This window comes from Camarhynchus parvulus, chromosome 21 (genome assembly GCF_901933205.1).
Source record: "Camarhynchus parvulus chromosome 21, STF_HiC, whole genome shotgun sequence".
NCBI classification, from domain to species: Eukaryota; Metazoa; Chordata; class Aves; order Passeriformes; family Thraupidae; genus Camarhynchus; species Camarhynchus parvulus.
This window is the reverse complement of record NC_044591.1, coordinates 1,462,236-1,486,039: the sequence shown is the minus strand read 5'-3', so window position 1 is coordinate 1,486,039 and position 23,804 is coordinate 1,462,236. Positions and strand designations below refer to the sequence as shown.

The 23,804-nt window shown below is 49.0% G+C and overlaps 1 protein-coding gene across 1 annotated transcript in view; it reads left to right on the top strand.

Annotated features, from left to right (window-relative positions):
- UBR4 (ubiquitin protein ligase E3 component n-recognin 4) overlaps positions 1 to 23,804 on the top strand; it is a 90,128-nt gene that overhangs the window by 57,299 nt on the left and 9,025 nt on the right. Inside the window, 28 exon segments of the mRNA XM_030963622.1 lie at positions 846 to 971; positions 1,128 to 1,256; positions 3,242 to 3,585; positions 5,065 to 5,155; positions 6,090 to 6,174; positions 6,293 to 6,420; positions 7,113 to 7,242; positions 7,724 to 7,881; positions 8,340 to 8,449; positions 9,184 to 9,325; positions 10,006 to 10,087; positions 11,606 to 11,779; positions 12,185 to 12,306; positions 13,164 to 13,361; positions 13,492 to 13,572; positions 15,744 to 15,831; positions 16,215 to 16,342; positions 16,775 to 16,882; positions 17,350 to 17,469; positions 18,143 to 18,333; positions 18,628 to 18,801; positions 19,282 to 19,381; positions 20,195 to 20,413; positions 20,656 to 20,769; positions 21,980 to 22,020; positions 22,022 to 22,120; positions 22,383 to 22,508; positions 23,517 to 23,711. Coding sequence (XP_030819482.1) covers positions 846 to 971; positions 1,128 to 1,256; positions 3,242 to 3,585; positions 5,065 to 5,155; positions 6,090 to 6,174; positions 6,293 to 6,420; positions 7,113 to 7,242; positions 7,724 to 7,881; positions 8,340 to 8,449; positions 9,184 to 9,325; positions 10,006 to 10,087; positions 11,606 to 11,779; positions 12,185 to 12,306; positions 13,164 to 13,361; positions 13,492 to 13,572; positions 15,744 to 15,831; positions 16,215 to 16,342; positions 16,775 to 16,882; positions 17,350 to 17,469; positions 18,143 to 18,333; positions 18,628 to 18,801; positions 19,282 to 19,381; positions 20,195 to 20,413; positions 20,656 to 20,769; positions 21,980 to 22,020; positions 22,022 to 22,120; positions 22,383 to 22,508; positions 23,517 to 23,711 — 3,803 coding nt within the window.

Sequence of the window (23,804 nt, the reverse complement as noted above, 5' to 3'; positions counted from 1 at the left end):
GTTATTTTGTTGGCTTCCCATCCCACCTGAGGAGCCCTGCTAATGAATGAAGAGCCCTGTGCACTCTGTGTCCTGTCCCAAAGGATCAGTGTGCTCAGTAGTGCCACAGGATGTGCTCAGTAGTGTCACAGAGTGTGCTCGTAGTGCCACAGGGTGTGCTCAGTAGTGCCACAGGGTGTGCCCAGTAGTGCCACAGGGTGTGCTCATTAGTGTCACAGAGTGTGCTCAGTAGTGCCACAGGATGTGCTCAGTAGTGTCACAGAGTGTGCCCAGTAGTGCCACAGGGTGTGCTCAGTAGTGCCACAGGGTGTGCTCAGTAGTGCCGGTGTGCTCAGTAGTGCCACAGGGTGTGCTCAGTGTAGTGCCACAGGGTGTGCTCAGTAGTGCCACAGGGTGTGCTCAGTGTAGTGCCACAGGGTGTGCTCAGTAGTGCCACAGGGTGTGCTCAGTAGTGTCACAGGATGTGCTCAGTAGTGTCACAGAGTGTGCTCAGTAGTGCCACAGGGTGTGCTCAGTAGTGCCACAGGATGTGCTCAGTAGTGCCACAGGGTGTGCTCAGTAGTGCCACAGGGTGTGCTCATGTAGTGCCACAGGGTGTGCTCAGTAGTGCCACAGGGTGTGCTCAGTAGTGTCACAGAGTGTGCTCAGTAGTGCCACACGGTGTGCTCAGTGTAGTGCCACGGGGTGTGCTCAGTAGTGTCACCACAGTGCTTCTCAGGGCAGAACCAGGCTGCAGGGTCACAATTTAGTGATTCCCCCCCAAAAAGGCAAAGGACAAGACTTGGAGCTTGGTGGTTGTGGTTCTGAAAATGAAATAAGAGTTTCCTTTCCTTTTCCCTGGGCAGGCAGTGACAAACATCAACACTCTGCTGGACAAGGCTGACAGGGTGTATCACCAGCTGATGGGACACCGACCACAGCTGGAGAACCTGCTGTGCAAAGTGAACGAGGCAGCCCCTGAGAAGCCCCAGGTAAGCAGGGCCAGGTGCAGCTTGCACAGAGCTCAGGCTGGGCACACACTGGCCTTGGCTCTGCCCAAGGCAGTCCTTGCCTCAGGTGCTGCTCTGCTGTTGTTATTTTTGTGTGGAGCCTCCCTTTGTGATTCCTCTTTGCTTTCCCTGTTCCAGGATGAGTCTGGCAGCAGTGGAGGGATCAGTTCTACCTCAGCCAGTGTGAACAGGTACATCCTGCAGTTAGCCCAGGAGTACTGTGGGGACTGCAAGAACTCCTTCGATGAACTGTCCAAAATCATCCAGGTACAACGTGCTTTGGTTTGGATTTGGGCCAGGTGTTTATTAGAAAAAAGAAAAAACCAAGATGTTGCCATTCTTGATTTAATGATATCATTAACAGCAGGTGATAATGATATCATTAAATCAAGATGATGATATCAGTAACAATGATAATGATATCATTAACAGCTGCATATTTTCAAGAAAATAATAATAATTTCTAAAAACTATGTATTAATTACTAAAATTTCAGCTAGCTTGTGAAACTGGTTTTTTCAGCAGCTACATCATGAAGAGCAGGAGACTGAACAGATGGTTAATTAAAGAGAATTGAATTTTTGCATGTATCCAAGTGTTTGAAAACACACCAGTCTGAAGGGTGACCTACAGAAGTGTTTTATAAATTAAATATGTTTATTTGTGCTCAACAAGTCCCATAAACACTGGAAAACCTGCTACATCATGAATGTCCTTTTGGCTGTGATATTTAAGCATATTAAATATATTTGGCTCTTTATATAAAGAATAAATTACTCTGAAGAGTAAGTACTCAAAGAATTGACTTACTCTGCCAGTATTAACAGTAGTTAATACTATGGGTTTGTCACATTTCCAGTGTTGTATTGCATGTAGTTTAAACAGCAGGGAGGATAAAGTGATAAAGTTCTGGAATGTTCTGCTGGGGAGGTGGTGCAGTCACCATCCCTGGGTGTGTTTAACAAAGCCTGGATGTGGCACTGGGGGCCAGGGTTCAGTTGAGCTGTTGGGGCTGGGTTGGACTCAATGATCTTTAAGGTCTCTTCCAACCTGGTGATTCTGTGAATTCTGTGATAAATAAGACTTAGGCTGATATTCCTCATAGATTTCCCAAGTCTTCTCTTGCCATGAAGGATTTCAAGTTTGGAAACACTTGGTTAAAAATGTCAGGAAAATTAATCCACAAACATCAGAGGTTTATGTCCAAAAAGGAGACAGAGGAGTCCTTTCACTTAATTCGAATAAAGGGAGAGGCCATGGGGCATTCCCCTGGGGCCTCTCCAATCTTTGGAGAACCCAACCTCCCTTTTATACCAATTTTCTGGCCACATTTCCCTTCTCTCTTTCCCCATTGGCTGAGGTACTTGAGAGGTACAGACTTCCCAATACACCTGATACCAAAGATTTCCCTCTAGTGTATAACCCTCCCTTTTAATTTTTAATTCTTATGGAATTTAGGGTTTTTCCTCATTGTTTCTTTCATCTTTCAATATTCAATTTCATTTATCAGCAAACCTAAAGTTTATTTGTAAAGGCAAATATCTTTTTCCAATCAGTGGAATCCTTCCCATTGTTTCTTTTATCTCTTAGTGCTGGGTTTATCTACCAGCAGACCCACAGCTTGTTTGTAAGGACAAATCCCTCATTCCTCTCAAAAATACTTCTCCCCAAAATACTCAGTAAAAATGTCAGGAAAATTAATCCACAAACACCAGAGGTTTATGTCCAAAAAGGAGACAGAGGAGTCCTTTTTGGCTTTATTCGAATAAAGGGAGAGGCCATGGGGCATTCCTCTGGTTCTCTCCAATATTTGGAGGATGCAGCCTCCTTTTTATCCCAGTTTCCCAGCTGCATTTCCCTTCTCTCTTTCCCCATTTCTGAGGTACTTGAGATGTACAGACTTCCCAGAACGCCTGATCCCAAAGATTTCCCTCTAGTGTATAACCCTCCCTTTTAATTATTAATTCTTGTGGAATTTAGGGTTTTTCTTCATTGTTTCTTTCATCTTTCAATATCCAATTTCATTTATCAGCAAACCCAAAGTTTATTTGTAAAAGCAAATATCTTTTTCCAATCAGTGGAATCCTTCTCATTGCTTCTTTTATCTCTCAGTGCTAGTTTTATCTTTTACCAGCTTGCTTGTAAAGACAAATCCCTCATTCCTCTCAAAAGTATTTCTCCCTGAAATACTCAGTGAAGATAACCTGGTAGTGGCATTGTGCAGGCTGACAGCTGCTCCTGTGTGTTCCCAGAAAGTGTTTGCCTCGCGGAAGGAGCTGCTGGAGTACGACCTGCAGCAGCGCGAGGCGGCCACCAAGTCCTCGCGGAGCTCGGCGCTGCCCACGTTCACGGCCAGCCAGTACCGGGCCCTGTCCGTGCTGGGCTGCGGCCACACCTCCTCCACCAAGTGCTACGGCTGTGCCTCGGCTGTCACCGAGCACTGCATCACCCTGCTGCGGGCCCTGGCCACCAACGGCGCCATCCGCCACATCCTGGTGGCGCAGGGGCTCATCCGGGAGCTCTTCGACTACAACCTGCGCCGGGGCGCGGCCGCCATGCGCGAGGAGGTGCGGCAGCTCATGTGCCTCCTGACCAGGTGAGAGCTGCTCTGAGGAGCATCCTCCTTGGGGTGATGCCTGAGGGCTTCTGCTTTTGTATTTTCTGTGTATTTGTGAGCCTGCAGTTCTGTAGTGCAGAACTCCAAACCCCACACGCAGTGCCAGCTGCTGCTGTCCTGTTTTAGGCAGACACAGCAATTCCCCTCCAGGCCTGGCACTCAAGGACACCTCACTGCCTCAGGATTTCATACATTCATTTAATTTATTATTTATTATTTGTATTTATAATCTGTAATTTATAATATAACCCTGCACTTCTTTAGCATACAACTCCAAACCGCACACGCAGTGCCAGCTGCTGCTCTCCCGTTTGGGGCACACACAGCAATTCCTCTCCAGGCCTGGCACTCAAGGATGTGACCGTGTCACAGGGGTCTGAGGATGAGGAAGAGATGAGGATCTGACTCCATGTTTCAGAAGACTTGATTTATTATTTTATGATATATATTATATTAAAACTATACTAAAAGAATAGAAGAAAGGATTTCATCAGAAGGTTAGCTAAGAATAGCAAAAGAAAGAATGATAACAAAAGTTTCTGTCTCAGACAGAGAGCCCAAGCCAGCTGACTGTGATTGGCCATTAATTAGAAACAACCACATGAGACCAATCACAGATGCACCTGTTGCATTCCACAGCCGCAGATAACCATTGTTTACATTTTGTTCCTGAGGCCTCTCAGCTTCTCAGGAGGAAAAATCCTAAGGAAAGGATTTTTCAGAAAATGTGTCTGTGACACAAGGACACCTCACTGCCTCAGGATTTCATATATTCATTTAATATGTTTTTTATTATTTGTATTTGCAGTTTGTAGTTTGTAATATAACCCTGCAGTTCTTTAGTGCAGAACTCCAAACCCCACACGCAGTGCCAGCTGCTGCTCTCCCGTTTGGGGCACACACAGCAATTCCTCTCCAGGCCTGGCACTCAAGGACACCTCACTGCCTCAGGCCCCAGAGATTAAACAAAAGGGAGCTGGGGGAGCAAACTTGGGGTGAATGACTTCATTAGCTGAAGCTGGAATTGGAGGATTAACCCCCAACATGCAAATGGACCAAAGTTATAAAGGTGTAAAAACCCGTGAGTGAGCCGTGGTTCATTTTTGGGTGCAGCCCTGGGGGCTTCATCTGCCCGAGATGTACCTGAGGGCCCTTCAGTAAATACTTTTTATTCCCTTAATTTTATCTGGCCTCTATTTTAGGGTAGTCCCAAAAAGGCATCAGGAAAGCCCCCTGAGGAAGGGAAAGCCTCATAGGGAGAGTTACCTCAGAATCACATAGTGGTCTGGGTTGGAAGGGACTTCAGAATCCCACCCCTGCCATGGGTGTGTTGTACACCAGCAAAGTGTGACCCCCAACTCCCTGTGCCTTGTTACCAGCTGAGCTGAAATCCCAGGAGCTTTTGACATTTAGTACAAGCAGAGCATAACAGTGTTGTCTTTTTCCTCCTGGAATCAGGGACAATCCAGAGGCCACACAGCAAATGAATGATTTAATCATTGGGAAGGTTTCTGCAGCTCTGAAGGGACACTGGGCAAATCCAGACTTGGTGAGAGACTCCAGTGTTTTCCTGTTTCTTTGTTGTGCTCCTCTGCACTGCTGGTGTTATCTAATCATTGCATGTTCTCTCTTATGGTCTGTTTGTAAGAAAAAAAATTGAGTTTTGATAGGAAATTGTGGGGGTACCAGTTGTTGGTTTTTCTGGGTCTGGATTGAAGGCACTGAGACAATAATTCATGTTCAGACTCAGGTGTTTATTATTTCTTATCAGTAAAACAGTCTCACAACCATGAGTTCAGCAGCTTTTCATTAGAAGGCACAAAATGGCCAACAATCTCTTGGTACAAGGGCTTTTAAGACTAAACTATCCAATTAAGAGCTGACACCTGGATTATTTTCCCTTTTAACCCAATAACTGATCCCAAAGAGCCCCCAGTGCAGACTCTTCTGCCCAATTACAAAATGCCACCCAAACCCATGGAGAAGAAACCCAGGACAACACCCTGTGCCCTGCATCTTGCTCCCATCCACAACATACTAAAAATCCCAAAACCTCAATTTCTCACCTAAATGACACACCTACACTGCTCTCTATTATCTGAGAGATTCACACTTTTGTGGATTCCAGTCTATCTTGGAGTCCAGGAAACTTTCTCCATGGATGAGGGTCAAAGTCAGTGCTCCATGGGGGTCAGGGCACTCCAGAGCAGACAGAGAAATATTCCTGGTGCCCTGGGTTTCCACAGGAAGTGACCTAAATGTCAGAGTACAGCACAAAATTTTGTGTACAGGTACCTGCTGAAGCTTCCTCAGGCAGTTCCCTGCCTTGGCTTTGCTTGTACCTCTCCAACAGGTCGTGTCCCCCCAAGTGTGCATGGGGTTAAGCTAACCCAGATCCTTGTGTTTTGAACCTGAGTTGATTAAAGCTGGGAAGGCAGCAGGGAGTGGGGCACCCCCAGGAGCTGGAGCTGTGTGTGTTGCAGGCGAGCAGCCTGCAGTACGAGATGCTGCTGCTGACAGACTCCATCTCCAAGGAGGACAGCTGCTGGGAGCTGCGCCTGCGCTGCGGTGAGTGCGGGACCAGCAAGGGCAGCATTTCCACCTCTAAACCCACCTCAAGTGCTGCCTAGAGCTGTGTCCTGTCTGCAGCTCTCCCAGGATAATGAACACCTCTGTCTGCTTTCAGCTCTCAGCCTCTTCCTGATGGCAGTGAACATCAAGACCCCGGTGGTTGTTGAAAACATCACCCTCATGTGCCTGCGCATCCTCCAGAAGCTCATCAAGCCTCCTGCTCCAACCAGCAAGAAAAACAAGGTACTGCCTTGAGGCTGAGCAAAACGTTGAGAATTTGCTGATTGAAGTCTGGCACGCTGATCTCAGTGAGGAATCAGTTTGTGAGGAAGCCAGGACTTGCTTTTCCTGGTCCCTGTTCCTAGGGAAGCACAAGCCCTGTGACTCTGGTCATTACACACTGCAAATTACTGATGACTACTTTCTATTTTTCACTGGGTTTTGGTGACTTTAACCACAACTGTTGAGGGCTTACTGTTTTCTCCTCAGATCTGAGACGGGAAAGAGCTACTTCAAAGCCACAGCGTGGTTATTTTGGGCAGGCTTTAGGCTTTCAGCAGCTTTGTAGAATCAAGTACCTAAATTTGAAAGAATCAAGTACTTTTGACTCAGATTTTAAATACAGAGCTACAGTTCTCATTAAAATATATTGATTGATTGCTGTTGATTTTCATTTAGGGTTAGATTTGCAGGAGAGAAGGTATTTTTCTGCTTTGATCTGCCTGTCTGATAATCACAGATGGATGTCAGAGATGGGTTTACTGATATCTCAGTAGGAACTGGAACATCTCTCTTAGCTCACCATTAACAGACACTGCATTACCCTGCTGCTGTCCAAGAGCTGCATTTGCCTCTTCCTGGCCCAGCCCCAGAAGTTGCTCTTTGGGAGCAGACTGTGGATTTCTGAAAAATCACAGAGCTTTTTTATTTGTTAGGATGTGCCCATGGATGCCCTCACCACTGTGAAGCCTTACAGCAATGAAATCCATGCACAGGCTCAGCTGTGGCTCAAGAGGGACCCCAAGGCATCATATGAAGCTTGGAAGAAGTGCCTCCCTGCCAGAGGTAACCCCTGTGCCTGTGACCTGCTGCAGTTCTGTGCAGGAACATGTGTGTCCCCACATTTAATAAGGAATGTGCTTCTGTGGAGTTGCATTGGCTTCTGTCCTGTGACATCTGATTCCATCCTCACATTTAGTCCTTAGAGTTGTAGCACTGACTTTTCTGGGCTGTGTGCCTCAAACCCTAAACAGAAAATGCTCTGTGCCCAAAGAGAATCAGGGACTAAAAAATGAAACTTGTTGCTTACTTAAATTGATAGCACCCATCTGGAAAGCTGATGGGATTCCTTGAGAGAGGCTCTGGGATTTGCATGAGGCTTGGAACTGAGCATGGCTCCACACAGGAGTGAAAATGGCAGCAGGAGATGGGAAGCACTCAGTTCCCAGCTGGAGTTTGGCGAGTTCCAGTAGGAAGACAAAAATACTCTGGCAGTTTGCAGTTCATGACTGCTGACAGTTCTCTTGGGCTCTGCTCAACATTGCAGGTGCAGATGCCAACGGGAAAACTCCCAGCAAAGCTGAGCTTCACCAGCTCTACTTGTCAGAAAAATACGTCTGGAAGTGGAAGCAGTTCATGAGTCGCCGTGGGAAGAGAACTTGTCCTCTGGATCTCAAGCTGGGACACAACAATTGGCTGAGACAGGTAAAGGTGGGGAGAGCCTGGGGCAGGGCTCAGTCACACAGTGTGGGTGGTTTGCTGCAGCTCCTCTGCAGGGGTGTCTGGGGAGGCACTCACTGCCTCTGGTTCCAAGTCAGGTTTGCAGCTGTGCTCCCTTAGGGAGCTCAGATCAAACATTGATCTGGGAGTCTGTGGCTTCTTAAACTCTGAACCTTTGATTGCCACGGTGCTCCTGTGCCTGATGAGCTGCACCTCTGAGGGTCCTGGAGCAAAGCTTTGCTTCCTGTGTGTGTGCACTAGCAGGTCCATGCCCTCTTTAAACGCTTTGGTGCTGAGCAGAGCAGGAATTGTCACAGAACCAAGTGTTGGGAGAACAAGAAAAGGCTGCCACCGGGTCACCCAACAGTGCCTGTGTTGTGCCTTCTTGTGAGCTGTCATCTGTGCCCGTGGGTCTGACCTGGCTTTTCCTGCCCCTGGCCCAGGTGCTGTTCACTCCTGCCACCCAGGCTGCCAGGCAGGCTGCCTGCACCATCGTGGAGGCCCTGGCCACCATCCCCAGCAGGAAGCAGCAGGTCCTGGATCTCCTCACCAGGTATTGCTGTGCTGCCACACCTGGCAACTCCACCAGTGTTTGTCTTCAATTCCAATCAGAATCTCTCCCTTCTTGCAGCTTTTCTCACACCTCTCCCTGTATACCTGCAGTTCAGGGGTCTTTTTGAGCTGGATTTTTCACCTTAATTAACTGGGAGGGTATGGATTTAGGGAGAGTTGGGGTTTGCTGCCTGGCAATGAGCTCTTGCAGTCTGGCTTTTTCCAGAGGTAAGAATCAGCTGTTCAGCTGTGTGGCCAGCATTTCCCCTGCCTCTTCAATGGCAGAATAATAGGGTGAACTCTGTTCCAGCTGCTCTGACATAACTTACCCCAGCTCATGCTAATAGCACAGTCAGCTCCTTTTGGGGATAGATGCTAATTTAGCCAGCAAGTAATGAATATCAATGAATATCAATGAATATCAATATCAATGATGCTGTTAGCAAGGACACCTCACTGCCTCAGGAGGTGGAGGATGGATGGATGGATGGATGGATGGATGGATGGATGGATGGATGGATGGATGGATGGATGGATGGATGGATGGATGGACGGATGGATGATGGATGGATGGATGGATGGATGGATGGATGGATGGATGGATGGATGGATGGATGGATGGATGGATGGATGGATGGATGGATGGAGGCTTTTTCTTCCTTTCCACTGTGTCCTTAGGCTGGAATGTCAGCTGGGTTTCTCTTTGGGTTGTCAGCTTGTGTTTCTCTCTCCCAGCTACCTGGACGAGCTGAGCATTGCTGGTGAATGTGCTGCTGAGTACCTGGCCCTGTATCAGAAGCTCATCAAACCTGCCCACTGGAAGGTCTACCTGGCAGCCAGAGGGGTTCTGCCCTACATTGGCAGCCTCATCACTAAGGTATGGATTTGTGTGCAGGAAATGACCTGTTAGCTTGGCTTTTTTTTGCCTTTGAAATTCCATCCCTTTGTTCTGTGCCCTGTTGCTGACCCTGCCAAGGTTCTCAAGTTCACACTTCAGTGCTGGTACCTCTGAACAGGGGGAGCCACGGGGGTTTTAGCCCCAGCTGGAGAATTCCTCAGCACTTTAATTAACTGCTCTGGGATTGTCAATATTGCTGCAGTGCCTTGGGTCTGTTGTGCAGCTCCCAGGCTGGGCTCTGAGAGCCCTTAGGGACAGGGAAGGATCAGGTGTGCTGCCATTGCTGGGGAAATGGGAATTACAGCCTTTGGAGGAGCAGCACTCTGGGTTTACAGTGTCCACAGTGGTGGGAGTTTTCTGTGGGGGTCCCTGCTGCACTCCAGAGGGGCAGGTGGCACTCTCCATATCAGTGGTGGCTGTGAGTGCTCCTGGAGGGCCACTAGAGCCAAGCAGTGGTAGCAGGAAAAGTGCAGGGAGAAAATGAGAGGGATATTTGTGGCAGATTTCCTGTCCTTTTCCCCTGCCCTCCCTGCTGTTGCAGTTGTGCTTTCAGTTTCTGTGCTGAGTCCTTTGCACCTTGTGTTAGACACCCCAATGGTTATTGGCATTGCGGGGCCATCTTGGCCTAACGGGCTGTTAATGATTTTAATTATTTTCAGGAGATAGCTCGTTTGCTGGCCTTGGAGGAAGCAACTCTCAGCACGGATTTGCAGCAGGGATATGCCCTGAAGAGTCTCACAGGTATTGAGTGGGCCTGCAGCAGGGTTAGAGCTGGTGGTCATTGTTCTGTAACAGCTGTGGCAGAATTTCAGCGAGATCTCATTCAGCTTTGTTGCCATTGTCAGCACTGGATTTTTGCCATCGATTTAGCACTTAATCTCTAAATGGATTTTTCCATATATTTTTGTGGTCAGTAAGAGTTTTTAGCTGAACTGTGGTAACATACCAGGCAAGCTTCATCATTTCACTTTATTACCTAATCCCTGGCATCACTGTAAACACTGCTGCTTTATTCCTACCTGTTGTTCTTACCTCCCTATTCTATGGGAGCTTTTCTTTTATCTTCTAGGGTGTATACCCTTTTACAAAAATGTGTTGGAAGTGGAAATACCTCATGAACTAGATCATTGTTTTTTGTATCCTCTTTCACATTCTTCAGCCATTAGTGGGTGAATCCATAAAGCCTGGCTTCTTGCAAGAAGCAGCATGTTGATCAGTGTGTCATGGGAAAGAATCCTTGTGTTTGCTGATTCTTTGCTTTATTGTAGGAGTGACCAGTTTGCTGATGTCACTGATAAGTCATTTCACATCATCAGAGGTATTAGAAGTATTGCAAGAGGAGCAATCATCTGCTTTTGGAATAGCTTGTGACAGGAAAATGCCAAAGAGTGCAGAATTTTGTATCAAGCACACAGGAAACTCCTTAGGCCCTTTCCTCATTCCAAAACTATTTTTCATATGTTACAATTTACAAGCCAGGCCAAGGCTTTTGCCTGCAACCACCCAGTTCACAGGAGTGAGCTTGAAACCCCAGACTGATGGGAGCTGGAACAAGCCATTTTTATGATCCTGTGCCCTGTTTGCTGCTATGAAATTTAGAAATCACATTCTCTCCCACCTGCCTTGTGGGAGTCCCAGTTGCCAGGGTACCAGTTGTGGGTTTTTCTGGGTCTGGATTGAAGGCACTGAGACAATAATTCATGTTCAGACTCAGGTGTTTATTATTTCTTATCAGTAAAACAGTCTCACAACCATGAGTTCAGCAGCTTTTCATTAGAAGGCACAAAATGGCCAACAATCTCTTGGTACAAGGGCTTTTTAAGCCTAAGCTGTCCAATTAAGAGCTGACACCTGGATTATTTTCCCTTTTAACCCAATAACTGATCCCAAAGAGCCCCCAGTGGAGACTTTTCTGCCCAATTACAAAATGCCACCCAAACCCAAGAAGAAGGAGGAAGAAGAAGCACGAAGAAGAAACCAAACCCAGGACAACACCCTGTGCCCTGCATCTTGCTCCCATCCACAACACACTAAAAACCCCAAAACCTCAATTTCTCACCAAGTGATACACCTACACTGCTCTCTGTAATCTATTTCACACTTTTGTGGATTCCAGTCTATCTTGGAGTCCAGGAAACTTTCTCCCTGAATGAGGGTCAAAGTCAGTGCTGCCCTGGGGGTCAGGGCACTCCAGAGCAGACAGAGAAATATTCCTGTGCCCTGGGTTTCCACACTGCCTGAATTTCTGTGTCTTTCTAGGTCTTCTCTCTTCCTTTGTGGAGGTGGAGTCCATCAAAAGGCACTTCAAGAGCCGCCTGGTGGGCACGGTGCTCAATGGCTACCTGTGCCTGAGGAAGCTGGTGGTGCAGAGGACAAAACTGATTGATGAGACCCAGGACATGCTGCTGGAGATGCTGGAGGACATGACAACGGGTAAAAACCACCTCTGTTCGATAAGTCCAGCCTTGGGATCAAGCAAGATGGAAAAGCAGAACAGCCACACAAACAACTTTCCTAAATGACTGCTGTAATCAGGGGAGTTTATGGCTTCCAGTATTTTCTGCTGGCACAGGGCAGTTGAACAGCATTCCTACTCATCTCTTATTTTCCAGGAATCTCAGCCTCCTCATTTTTATGGGGCTGTTTTACTGCAGCCCAGCCATGCAGAGTAACCCTACTAAAGAAATACCTTCCATCTTTCACTGAGTGGATTCACAAAAGGAGAGAGCCCCCAAATTGTGGGGCTGGCTGCAGGAGGATTTACTGCATGTGCTGAGTTAAAGGGGAATCTATAAAATTGACTGCAGTGTCCATTTTAAAGCTTCCTTTTGTTGGCAGGCACAGAGTCAGAGACCAAGGCATTCATGGCTGTGTGCATAGAGACTGCCAAGCGTTACAGCCTCGATGACTACAGGACCCCAGTGTTCATCTTTGAGAGGCTCTGCAGCATCATCTACCCTGTGAGTGGGGCAGGGGCACACTGCCTGAACAGAGCCCTGCAGTGCTTTGGGAAGGGACTTAAAGATTGTCCAGTCCCAGCCTCTGCCATGGCAGTGACACCTTCCATGACCCCAGGATGCTCCCAGCCCTGCCCAGCCCAGCCCTGACACTTGCAGGGATCCAGGGGCAGCCACAGCTTCTCTGGGCACCCTGTGCCAGGGCCTGCCCACTTTTCCCAATATCTGACCTAAATTTCCCCTCTTTCAGCCTGACCCTTTCCCCCTTGTCCTGTCACTCCAGCTCCTGAGGAAAGTCCCTCTCTGGCTTTCCTGCAGTCCCTTCAGACCCTGGAAGATGTTGTGGGGTCTCCACACAACCTTCTCCTCTCCAGGCTGAACATTCCCAATGTCCCAGTCTCCATAGGGGAGGTGCTCCAGTTCCCTGAGCAACTCTGTGGCCTCCTCTGCACTTGCTCCAAGAGTTTCAGTTTCATGTCCTTTTTTTTGTTGAGGGTCACAAGAACTGTGTGCAGTGCTCCAGGTGGGGTCTCATGATAGAGGAGGAGAATCACCACCAAGCACCTCTAGCAGCCCTAGATCTGGTTCCTTTTCCCCAGGAGCAGCAGCAGTGTCTGCAGTCATGATTCACCATCAGCCTGTGTAGAGCTGTACCCCAGTGTATCCCTTTGGGGGGGTTCAGGTTCCCTGAGGAATTTGGTTACTCAGTGATCCTGGCCATCCTCTGAGTGTGGCATGCAGAGCAGATGCACCAGTGGGGAGAGGACTGAAGGTTCAGGAACATTCTCCCATTAAAATGCACCAGTGGGAGCATGGTTAGGGAAAAACTTGTTCACTCTGTCTCTGCTGCTGCTCTTTAGGAGGAGAATGAAGTCACTGAGTTCTTTGTCACTCTGGAGAAAGATCCCCAGCAGGAAGATTTCCTGCAGGGCAGGATGCCAGGGAATCCCTACAGCAGTAACGAGCCTGGCATCGGGCCCCTCATGAGGGACATCAAGAACAAGATCTGCCAGGACTGTGACCTGGTGGCTCTGCTGGAGGATGACAGTGGGATGGAGGTGAGAATTTCTGGAGGTGGGGATTGCTTGCACAGACGTGTGGGATGCTGGTTTTGGGCAGCTGGTGGTTGCTGGGGTGGTGATGTAACAACCTGAGCTTGTTCTTGACTTGTTCTTCTCTCCCTTTCAGCTTCTGGTGAACAACAAGATCATCAGTCTGGATCTGCCTGTGGCTGAGGTCTACAAGAAGGTGTGGTGTCCCACAAACGAGGTGTGTGTTACCTTTGTACAAGTTAACAGCCCAGAGCACCTGTCCTTCACATCAACAAAAAAACGGGGAAAAATCAAAACCACACGCGTCAGGATTTATTTCCTGGCATATAATTTATTGGGTGTAACTGCTCAGCAACTTTTGGTGCTCTGTTAGGACAGATTGTGCATGGCCCTGCAACGTGAGTGATTGCAGAGCGCTGCCCCAGGTGAGCTGTGTCCTGTGTCACACGTGACTCTTTCTGAGGAACAGCTTTCCCTGTGTTCCCCTGGGGAGAGCTGAACGTTTCAGTGCCTTTCAGAGCACATTTCACACTCCATCTGCACACAAAAGTTTTGTGTGTGTGCACATAAGGACACCAGACTGCTCCATCAGTCTGTGCTTCGGGGGTGAACCCAAGTTATTTATGCACAGAGCATCCAGTGCTTCTCCATATTTGCACTTCTGCTCTCATGTTTTCCATCAGGATCTCAAGCACTTGGCAGATTCATCCTTTTTTTGCTTTTCATTGTATGTGTTGTGTGTTTTTCACATGAAGAAATGGACCCACAGTCTTAAGGGTCCAGTCCACCGTGTCATACTGAGCTTGTTCCAGAGGTGGATGTGGTCCAGAACACGCTCTTCCCTTCCTTCCTTGTGACCATTCAAATAAACTCCCACTGAGACCATCAGGCTCAAGCTTGCCCACTACAAATATATTTTTAGAGGCACTTGAGATCATAAAACAATACTGATTTGCCCAGCATTTCTTGGTCATTCCTCATTTCCTCCTGGCCTCAAATCACCTTTGAAACCTCCATTTCCTGAAGCCATTTGTGGGAAGATTTCAAACAAAGTGCCAGTTAGCAGTGAATGATGATAAAATGGGTCTCATTAAGCTTTATTTCAGGAACAAAGCCTTCAGTACTGCAAAATCAAGCCCAAACCTTGTGACAGTGATAATTTTTTAGCAAGGTACCAACTTGGAAAGGGAGACGCGGTGCTGGTGTTAATCTGTGAGTTCTGATTTGGATTCTGATCGGGTCGCTGGTGGGAATGTTCCCCACGCTGCCCCTGGAGGAGCTGTTCCCGTGGGATGCCGGGCGTGCAGCTCTCCCGGGAGGGAAGCAGCTCTGCTGCTGAAAGGCAGAGTTTGCTCAGCATTCCTGTGGATGAACAGCTTTCATCTGTCTTCCTTTGTGAGCACCTCCTGGAGCCGCAGCTCCCGTTCCCTGCTAGCGACAGGCTCACAAGAAACGCAACCTCAGGCCCCTTTTTGTTTCCCTTGTCTCTCAGTGGCTTTTTTTGTTCATCTGCCGTTTTACCAGGGCCCCTGTGGTGTTAATTGCTGGTCGCCAGCGTGGCCTTTGAGCAGATCTTCCCCGGGGCTTTCCCTGTGCTTATGTATTTGCTGTGACATTAAGCACTGCTTATTCCACATTAGGCTTAGCACGATCCCTGACAGGTTTTCTCTTGCAAGGTCTCCTGCTCCCAAATCTGGGATTTTTCTTTTCTGCTTTTTATTCAGACCTATGGATTAAAAATGGAAAGTTTCGTGATATGCTGTCAGTATTTCCAGCTGGAAATGCATCTGGAAAAGTGTCCCTTTCTCAGGGTAAAAGCACAGCTTCTTGGCTGTATCAGTGATGTACTGTCTTACTGAAAGCTCATTAAATTGCCTTTTACTCCTCTTCCATTTGCCATCACTGCAGATTTTATCTCTTTGAAAGCTTTCATCCAATTAGCCTGTCCTGCTTCATTTCCTGGGCTGTGCCTGTTCCCTTATTTCCCAGGTATGCTGTGCCATACCCTCAGAGGAGAGGTTGCCATGGAAAGCAGGTGAACCCATTTTCCATGGCTGCATCTTTCACTGGTGCTGAAGGAAAGCTGGAGGAGATGGAAGGAGGAAGAGACTGTTTATCACCAGTCTGTCAATTAACTGGCAATGCCAAGCAAAGCTGGGCAGACCAAGGGATGAGTTACTGATGTTTTTGCAGGTGGCTCTACTGTTGTTTTTAATTCATCTCAGGAAGGAGAGAATGAGGGAGTGAAAGATTCCCCCATGCTACCATCAGCAGGTGGAACAGCACGAGGGAGAGCTGGGGCTGGAGTGTCTGTACACACTGAAACCAGAACCAGGCTTGTGTCCAAGTGCCCAGAGACAGAATGAATAAAAAGCTCTGCTCTTGCAGGGGGAGCCCATGAGGATCATTTACCGCATGCGGGGGTTACTGGGAGATGCCACGGAGGAATTCATCGAGTCCCTCGACTCCACCACTGGTAATGCATTTGTCTGCTGAAAGCTGGGATTAGATTTGAAATCTGAGGTTTGCTGCAGAGCAATGACATTATTATCCTCACAGCAGTGAGCTTAAAGTTGATTGACGTTGCTTTTGCTGCATTTACCTGCCTCACCTCGAGTGAAGGAGGATTTTACCAGCGCTTTAAAGCTGTGCTTCAGATGTGAGCACTTGCTTGGCACGGGGACCATTCTGCCCAGCCCTTCTTCATATCTCTGTCTTAATTCTTTTTGAATTCAATACAACTGAAGTGACTGGAATTGCTGGGAAATGTGTGCTGCTCTGCTCTCCATTTCTGCTTCCACTGCACGAGCGTGTCCCGCTGTGGCTGCTCCTGTCCTCACCACTGTGTCTGTCCTGCAGATGAGGAGGAGGATGAGGAGGAGGTGTATAAGATGGCAGGGGTGATGGCCCCATGTGGAGGCCTGGAGTGCATGCTCAACAGACTGACTGGCATCAAGGACTTCAAACAGGGCCGGCACCTCTTAACTGTGAGTGTCCCTTTGGCACTGGGGTCAGGAGTTATGGGGAGGAAAATTCCACAGACATCCCTGAGGTTTAGACAGTCTCCCTTGAGCTGGAGCAGCTCTTTCCCTCTCTTGTTCTTTTTGGGTAACAATTCCTTACAAAACTTGAAATGTCTAGAGCCTGAGGAGTTGGTAAGACCAAATCCTGTCTTGCCGGAGGAATTGTTTTCTGCCTTGGCCATATCTGAAAACCAAAGCTGTGCTAAGATATAGATATATATATATATATATATATATATATACATATCTGTATATAGATGTAAAAATCTGGGGTGTACTGTATCCCAGCAGTCTGGAGATCAGGTCTATTATTGTATTAAACTGTTACTTCAGTTTCAGCACAATCCCCCCTCACTGTGAAGGTCCCACAGAGAATCCCTTTGCTGTATTTTGCAGGTGCTGTTAAAACTCTTCAGTTACTGTGTGAAGGTGAAAATAAACCGGCAGCAGCTGGTCAAGCCAGAGATGAACACTTTGAATGTCATGCTGGGGACTCTCAACTTGGTAAGGACAGCCTTGACTTCCAGAAGTGGTTTTTCCATGGATTCCAATGAATTTAAGCTACTTCTGGCTGCCCTGCTGCCTTGTGACAACTACAGGAGATGGGAAATACTGCTGTGCTGGCACTGCAAATTATCCTTTGGGCATTCCTTATCTTTTATGGGTGGGAGTGTGGGGGCAGTTAAACCAGGTGGTGTTCCAGTGCTCCTTCCCACCTCAAACCAGTGACTGCTGGTGCTCCAGGGACTGCTCCCACCTCAAACCAGTGACTGCTGGTGCTCCAGGGACTGCTCCCACCTCAAACCAGTGACTGCTGGTGTTCCAATGCCCCTTCCCATTTCAAACCAGTGACTGCTGGTGCTCCAGGGCTTCTTCACACATCAAGCCAGTGACTGCTGGTGTTCCAGTGCCCCTTCCCACCTCAGACCAGTTCCTGCTGCTGTTCCCCTGAGCACTCCCATGTCTTGCAGGCTCTGGTGGCTGAGCAGGAGAGCAAGGACAGCGGGGGAGCAGCAGTGGCAGAGCAGGTGCTCAGCATCATGGAGATCATTCTGGATGAATCCAACGCGGAGCCCCTGAGCGAGGACAAGGTGCGTGGCTCCTTCCCCTGGGGTTCAGGGCTTGCACAGCCCTGCTCACAGGGATGCTGAGCTCCAGGAGCTGGAGGGGAGTGCTGTTGGAGTCTGACCCTCGTTACACTTCTGGCAGGTCTTAGCAGGCCTTGGGGAAGGGCTCAAGGAGGGCCCTGAACCAAAAGCACTGCAAGGCTGTGTCAGGATGAGTCTTGCATGGTTGGGTGAGGGTTGTTAGGCACTGCTTGGATCCTTTCCTGCCTGCTTTGGGCCATGGGCCAGTGAGAGACAAGAAAAGACACAGCTTGGCCTTGTTTTTTGGAGTGTTTTTGTATGTGTTGAAAACATGATTGATTTTCCAGCTAATTGAGAATAAAACTGTATCTCATCTAGACTGAGAACAAGAAGAGCTTCTCACTCATCTTTTGAAGCTGTGGGTGAACAGGAATCTGGTGTGCTTTGGGTTGGAATTATTAGACTTTTGGCTGGAAAATGCTTTAACAGCACGTGGAATAAGCCAGGTGTCAGCTAGAGGGGTTGGTGCAGCCATGCCACGAGACCTCTGGGACGAGACTGAGTTTTATTTTTATCAGGGACTACCCCTTCACAACTGGAGTAGCCCTCCAGCTCCCAGAGTGAGAATTTCCTTGTCGATTTATTGAATATAAATCCTGCTGCTCTTGCTTCACAGGGCAACCTCCTCCTCACAGGGGACAAGGACCAGCTGGTGATGCTGCTGGACCAGATCAACAGCACCTTTGTGCGCTCCAACCTGAGCGTGCTGCAGGGGCTGCTGCGCATCATCCCCTACCTGTCCTTCGGGGAGATGGAGAAGATGCAGATCCTGGTGGATCGCTTCAAGCCCTACTGTAACTTTGATAAGTACGTTGGCACAGCTCAGCTAAAAGCACCTGAAATGGGTCCTACTGACACATCTCTGCCTTTATTTCATCATTGATGCTACTCCAGTCTAATGCCAGGCTTCAGCTTCATTTCCTCTTTCACTTTCAAGCTATTTTTGAAAGAAATGTGTGAACTCTAGCTCAAGAAATAGGTCTTCAGAGAGTATTTTGAGATGACAGGGGCCTGAATAGCTTTTCTGGGTCTCTGAGCTGGGGCAGGTACACCATTCAGTGAGAATTACAGGCAGAGTTACCATCTCTTCTCTTTGTTCAGGTATGATGAGGAGCACAGTGGAGATGATAAAGTTTTCCTGGATTGCTTCTGTAAAATAGCAGCAGGAATAAAGAACAACAGCAACGGCCATCAGCTGAAAGATCTCATCCTGCAGAAGGGGATTACACAGAATGCCCTGGATTACATGAAAAAGCACATTCCAAGTGCAAAGAAGTAAGAGTCACTATTTAATGTTTGTGGTTAATGTGTGTGACTGCCCTGGACATCCTCCTCACCCCATCACCACAATCTCCCAAGAAATCCATGAACAAGTGCCCATTCAGGAGCATTCAGAGCTGTGATGCAGAGGTCTGGTGAGGCAGTGCATGTATAGGGATGACCTAAAAACCCTGAAATCTTCCCATTTGATACCCATCCAAGCTGATTTCTTGGATATCTCAATCCTTGTGTTTCCTGCCTGTTCCCTCCTGTTGCACAGCAACAGAGTTTCTGCTGTTGGTCGCCAACTCATGAACACAAATCCCCAGGCTCAGAGTTGGCACCGTGACCATGCACAGCATGGGAGTGGGAGTGTGACTGTCCCTTCATTAATGAGCTGAGCAGGGACACGGGGGAGGGAGTGTTCCCTGCAGCCTGGAGCCGTGCTGCTGTCTGGGACACTCCCTCAGCTGCTGCCTTTTGTGTTCCATGCAGTTTGGATGCAGACATATGGAAGAGGTTCTTATCTCGACCTGCACTTCCTTTTATCCTGCGCCTGCTCCGAGGCCTCGCGACGCAGCACCCTGCAACACAGGTGAGGCCAGGGCCCTGGCACTCTGCTCTGGGGCTGCAGCTGAGCAGAAATTCCTCTAAGAGTTGGTCCTACACTCATTTTTGTTGGGTTTTGTTCTGCCATCCTCACCATAGTTGGAACAGTTTTGCTCACAACTTTTCTCTGCCGGAAGGTTTTGGTTCTAGTCTGAAGGGAATTCTGTTTGGGGGATAAAACAGGGAGAAAATCCAGTTCTCCTGAGCTTACCTCTTATAAGAATGTGAAATTCTTTCAAGAATTGTTAATTCTGTTGGGAATGTCAAAGTAGGCATAAGTGTGGAAGCTGTTCAGGTATTCCCTGGGCAAGTTCTGCCTTTGCAGAGCATCCTCTGAGTTTTGTGTGTCACATGACAAGATTGGGAACATGACTCTGTGTCTTTGTCGTGATGCCTTGAGCCTCTGCTGGGCAGCTTCAGGCATCATCTGGAAAAGTCAGAGATTCTGACTTGAGTGTTTCCTCCTGCTGTGTGGTGTGAGACTGACACACCAGTGTGGAGGGAAGGTAATTATTGATAAGCTCCTCAGGACGTGATTGTTGGTGTTTGAAGGCATCAATACGATGTCTTATCACAAAATAAAGGTTTTATCCAACATTCCCATCTGAGCTGGTAATGACCAGTGGAGAGGCAAATTGCCCCAGACTTACACACAGTTTTTAGGGCCCGGGAGCATTAAAAAAGGAAGGAGCAGTTGTTGCAGCTCAGTGCTCTGCCCAGCTGTCCCTGTAGGATTAGGGGGACAGTCACTGTCCCGAGTCCCCTCCTCCTGAGCAGTGCTGTGTTCCCATCCCCCCAGGTGCTAATAGGAACAGACTCCATCTCCAACCTGCACAAACTGGAGCAGGTGTCGAGTGACGAAGGCATTGGGACGTTGGCAGAGAACCTCCTGGAGGCTCTGAGGGAGCACCCCGAGGTGAACAAGAAGATCGACGCCGCGCGGAAGGAGACGCGCGCCGAGAAGAAGAGGATGGCCATGGCCATGAGGCAGAAGGCCCTGGGCACCCTGGGCATGACGGTAATGGCTGGGTGCTCTGCTCCTTCAGGGGCTTTCCTTCCTGCCCTGCTCAAGCTGCCTCAGCAGGAAGTGTGGGAAGGGATTTATTGATGGATATTGCAGAGCTCCAGCCCCCCCATTTGCCTGGTGCTGCCAGGAGGGAACAGAGCTGCTGGGAGATGGGATGGGCATTCCAGTGCCAGTGCTGGGCATGGTGTGGTTTGTCATTGTTTTTAACCTGCTTGAGCTTTTCTCTCTTCCAGACAAATGAGAAGGGCCAGGTGGTGACCAAGACTGCGCTGCTTAAACAGATGGAGGAGCTGATAGAGGAGCCAGGACTGACCTGCTGCATCTGCCGGGAGGGATACAAGTTCCAGGTAGTGGGAGCTAGGAGTTCTGCATAGTGGGAGCTAAAAGTTCCAGGCAGTGGGAGCTAAGAGTTCCAGGTAATGGGAGCTAAGGGTTCCAGGTAGTGGGAGCTAAGGGTTCCAGGTAGTGGGAGCTAGGAGTTCCAGGTAGTGGGAGCTAAGGGTTCCAGGTAATGGTGATGGCAGGTTGAAGTTCCAGGTGAAAGGAGACACATTTTCAGAGCCCTCTCAGCTCCTAAGGGGACTTGCCAGTATCTGGTTGCACAAGTGCTGGTACTGGCAGATCAGGAAGTCTCAGGTTGGTTCTTGAGATCAGTAATTCCAGACGTGGCTGGGAAGTGAAGTGTGCTTTCAGTGAAAGCTGGAAAAACGGAGGACCAGTTTAAGTTTGAGGTCGGTGTTGATGCAAGGAACCCTGAAAGGGGGAATAACATGCTCTGACTCTATGATTCAGAAGGTTGAACAAATGCTTTATTAAGCTATATTATATTATACTACATACTATACTAATACTATACTAAAAACCTGTGACCTTTTCCGACAGTCACGACACAGCTTTGACCTAATTGGTCAATCAGTCAAAACAACCATCACCAGTGTCCAATTAACAACTCCCTTTTCAGCAAACAATCTGCATAACACATTCCACATGTGCCAAACAACAGATGCAGCAAGTGAAGATAAGAATTGTTTTCTTCTTTCTCTGAGCTTTCTCACTGCCTTCCCCAGGAAAGATCTTGGGAGAGAGAATTGTCTCTCTCTGTTCAAAGAGTATGTGAATACCACATGGTTGGGACTGGGAGAGGTTCAATTCAGTGTGTGGTGTGGAAAGAGCAGGAGATGAGTTGCAGTGCTTGCTGAGGCAGCTGTGGGGTGGAAGGAGCAGGAGATGTGCCCTGCTGCAGAGGTGAGTGCTTGCTAAGGCAGCTGTGGGGTGGAAAGAGCAGGAGATGTGCCCTGCTGCAGAGGTGAGTGCTTGCTAAGGCAGCTGTGGTGTGGAAGGAGCAGGAGATGAGTTGCAGTGCTTGCTAAGGCAGCTGTGGTGTGGAAGGAGCAGGAGATGAGTTGCAGTGCTTGCTAAGGCAGCTGTGGGGTGGAAGGAGCAGGAGATGAGTTGCAGAGCTGAGTGCTTGCTAAGGCAGCTGTGGTGTGGAAGGAGCAGGAGATGTGTCCTGCTGCAGAGGTGAGTGCTTGCTAAGGCAGCTGTGTGTCCTTGCAGCCCACCAAGGTGCTGGGGATTTACACCTTCACCAAGCGCGCGCTTCGAGGAGTTTGAGAACAAGCCCCGCAAGCAGCAGGGCTACAGCACCGTGTCCCACTTCAACATCGTGCACTACGACTGCCACCTGGCAGCTGTCAGGTACGTGTGCCCACAGCCCCACAGCCTGGGCTGGAGGCCTTGCCAGGAGGTTTGGGATGGCTGTGGGACTCAGGTGGGGTGGGCTGGGTTGTTGATCGTTTGCAGGGCTTCTCCATCAGGGTCTGCTTTAACACTGCTCAGGCCTGGGCTCTGCCAGGTCCAGCACTAAGAGAAGCTGTGGAATTGTTATTTTTGGGATGTTTCCTTAGACAAAAGCTTGCATCCTCCTGACTTGCCTGGTGTGCTCTGTCTCTTTGTGCAGACTTGCTCGGGGCCGTGAGGAGTGGGAGAGTGCAGCCCTGCAAAATGCCAACACCAAGTGCAATGGGCTCCTGCCAGTGTGGGGGCCCCACGTGCCAGAGTCTGCTTTTGCCACGTGCTTGGCACGGTGAGTACAGACAGGTTCTTCCCCAGCTGGTTGCATCTGGCTGAGTCAGATCCTTGCCACACATTCCCCTGAAATCTTGAGATCAGAGGTGGTGCAGCTGAATCTTGGTAAAACAGAGCCATTTCAGGTTCTTCCATCAGGAGTGAATCTCCTAAAAAAGTGCAGGTGTCTGTTTGCTCCTTGGCTTCATGTAAATAATTCCAGAGCCTCCTTAGCCCCCAGTCACAGCTGAAGATGCAATGTTGATTCATTTGTGGCCCAGTGAGCCCCTACTGTACAAAAGAAACCTTCTGACACCAGTGGATTCCCTGGTGTAGATTTCCAGACTTCTCTTGGATGGTACTGAGGTACTCTAGCACCTGTCTGGAGCAGATGGAGATGCTGATGTCAGGATTGTGCTTTACCTTGTGCTGGGTTTGTAATGTCACATTAGAAATTTTGAACCTGAGAATGGATAGGTGTAGATCAGGTATTGGGAAGAAAGTCTTCCCTGTGAAGGGATGTGCACTGGCACAAGATGCCCAGAGAGGTTATGGATGTCCCATCCCTGGCAGTGTCCAAAGCCAGGTTGGACGAGGCTTTGAGCAGCCTGGGACAGTGGAAGGTGTCCCTGCCCGTGGCAAGGGCTGGGACTGGGTAACCTTTATGTCCCTCCCAACCCAAACCATTCTGTGATTCTGTGGAATCAAGGGTGGCAACATCCTGGAAGCATTCCAGCCAGGGAGCTGTATCGCAGGTCCTGGGCATGGGAAAACAGTATTGATGGGTGGACAGATATCTGCGGATGGAATTGGATTTGCCAGAGTGAACTGAAAGCCTCCCTTTGGGGAGGTTACTCCGAGGTAGCAGGGCTGCCTTTGTGAGTTTCTGTGCCGTGCTCCTGGGCTGTGCTGTGGCGGGAGGAGCTCTCTGCAAGCTCCCTGCTGTTTTGCAGCCACAACACAAACCCGCAGGAGGGGCTGTGCTGTGGCAGGAGGAGCCCTCTGAAAGCCCCCTGGTGTTTTGCAGCCACAACACGTACCTGCAGGAGTGCACGGGGCAGAGGGAGCCCACGTACCAGCTGAACGTGCACGACATCAAGCTGCTGTTCCTGCGCTTCGCCATGGAGCAGTCGTTCAGCATCGACACCGGGGGCGGCGGCCGCGAGAGCAACATCCACCTCATCCCCTACATCATCCACACCGTGCTCTACGTGCTCAACACGTCAGTGCCACCCCTCCCACCCTCCCACAGCTCTGCCTGTGCTGCTGCACGGGCCAGCACAGATGGGAAAGCACATAAAGTTTTGGGAGGGTT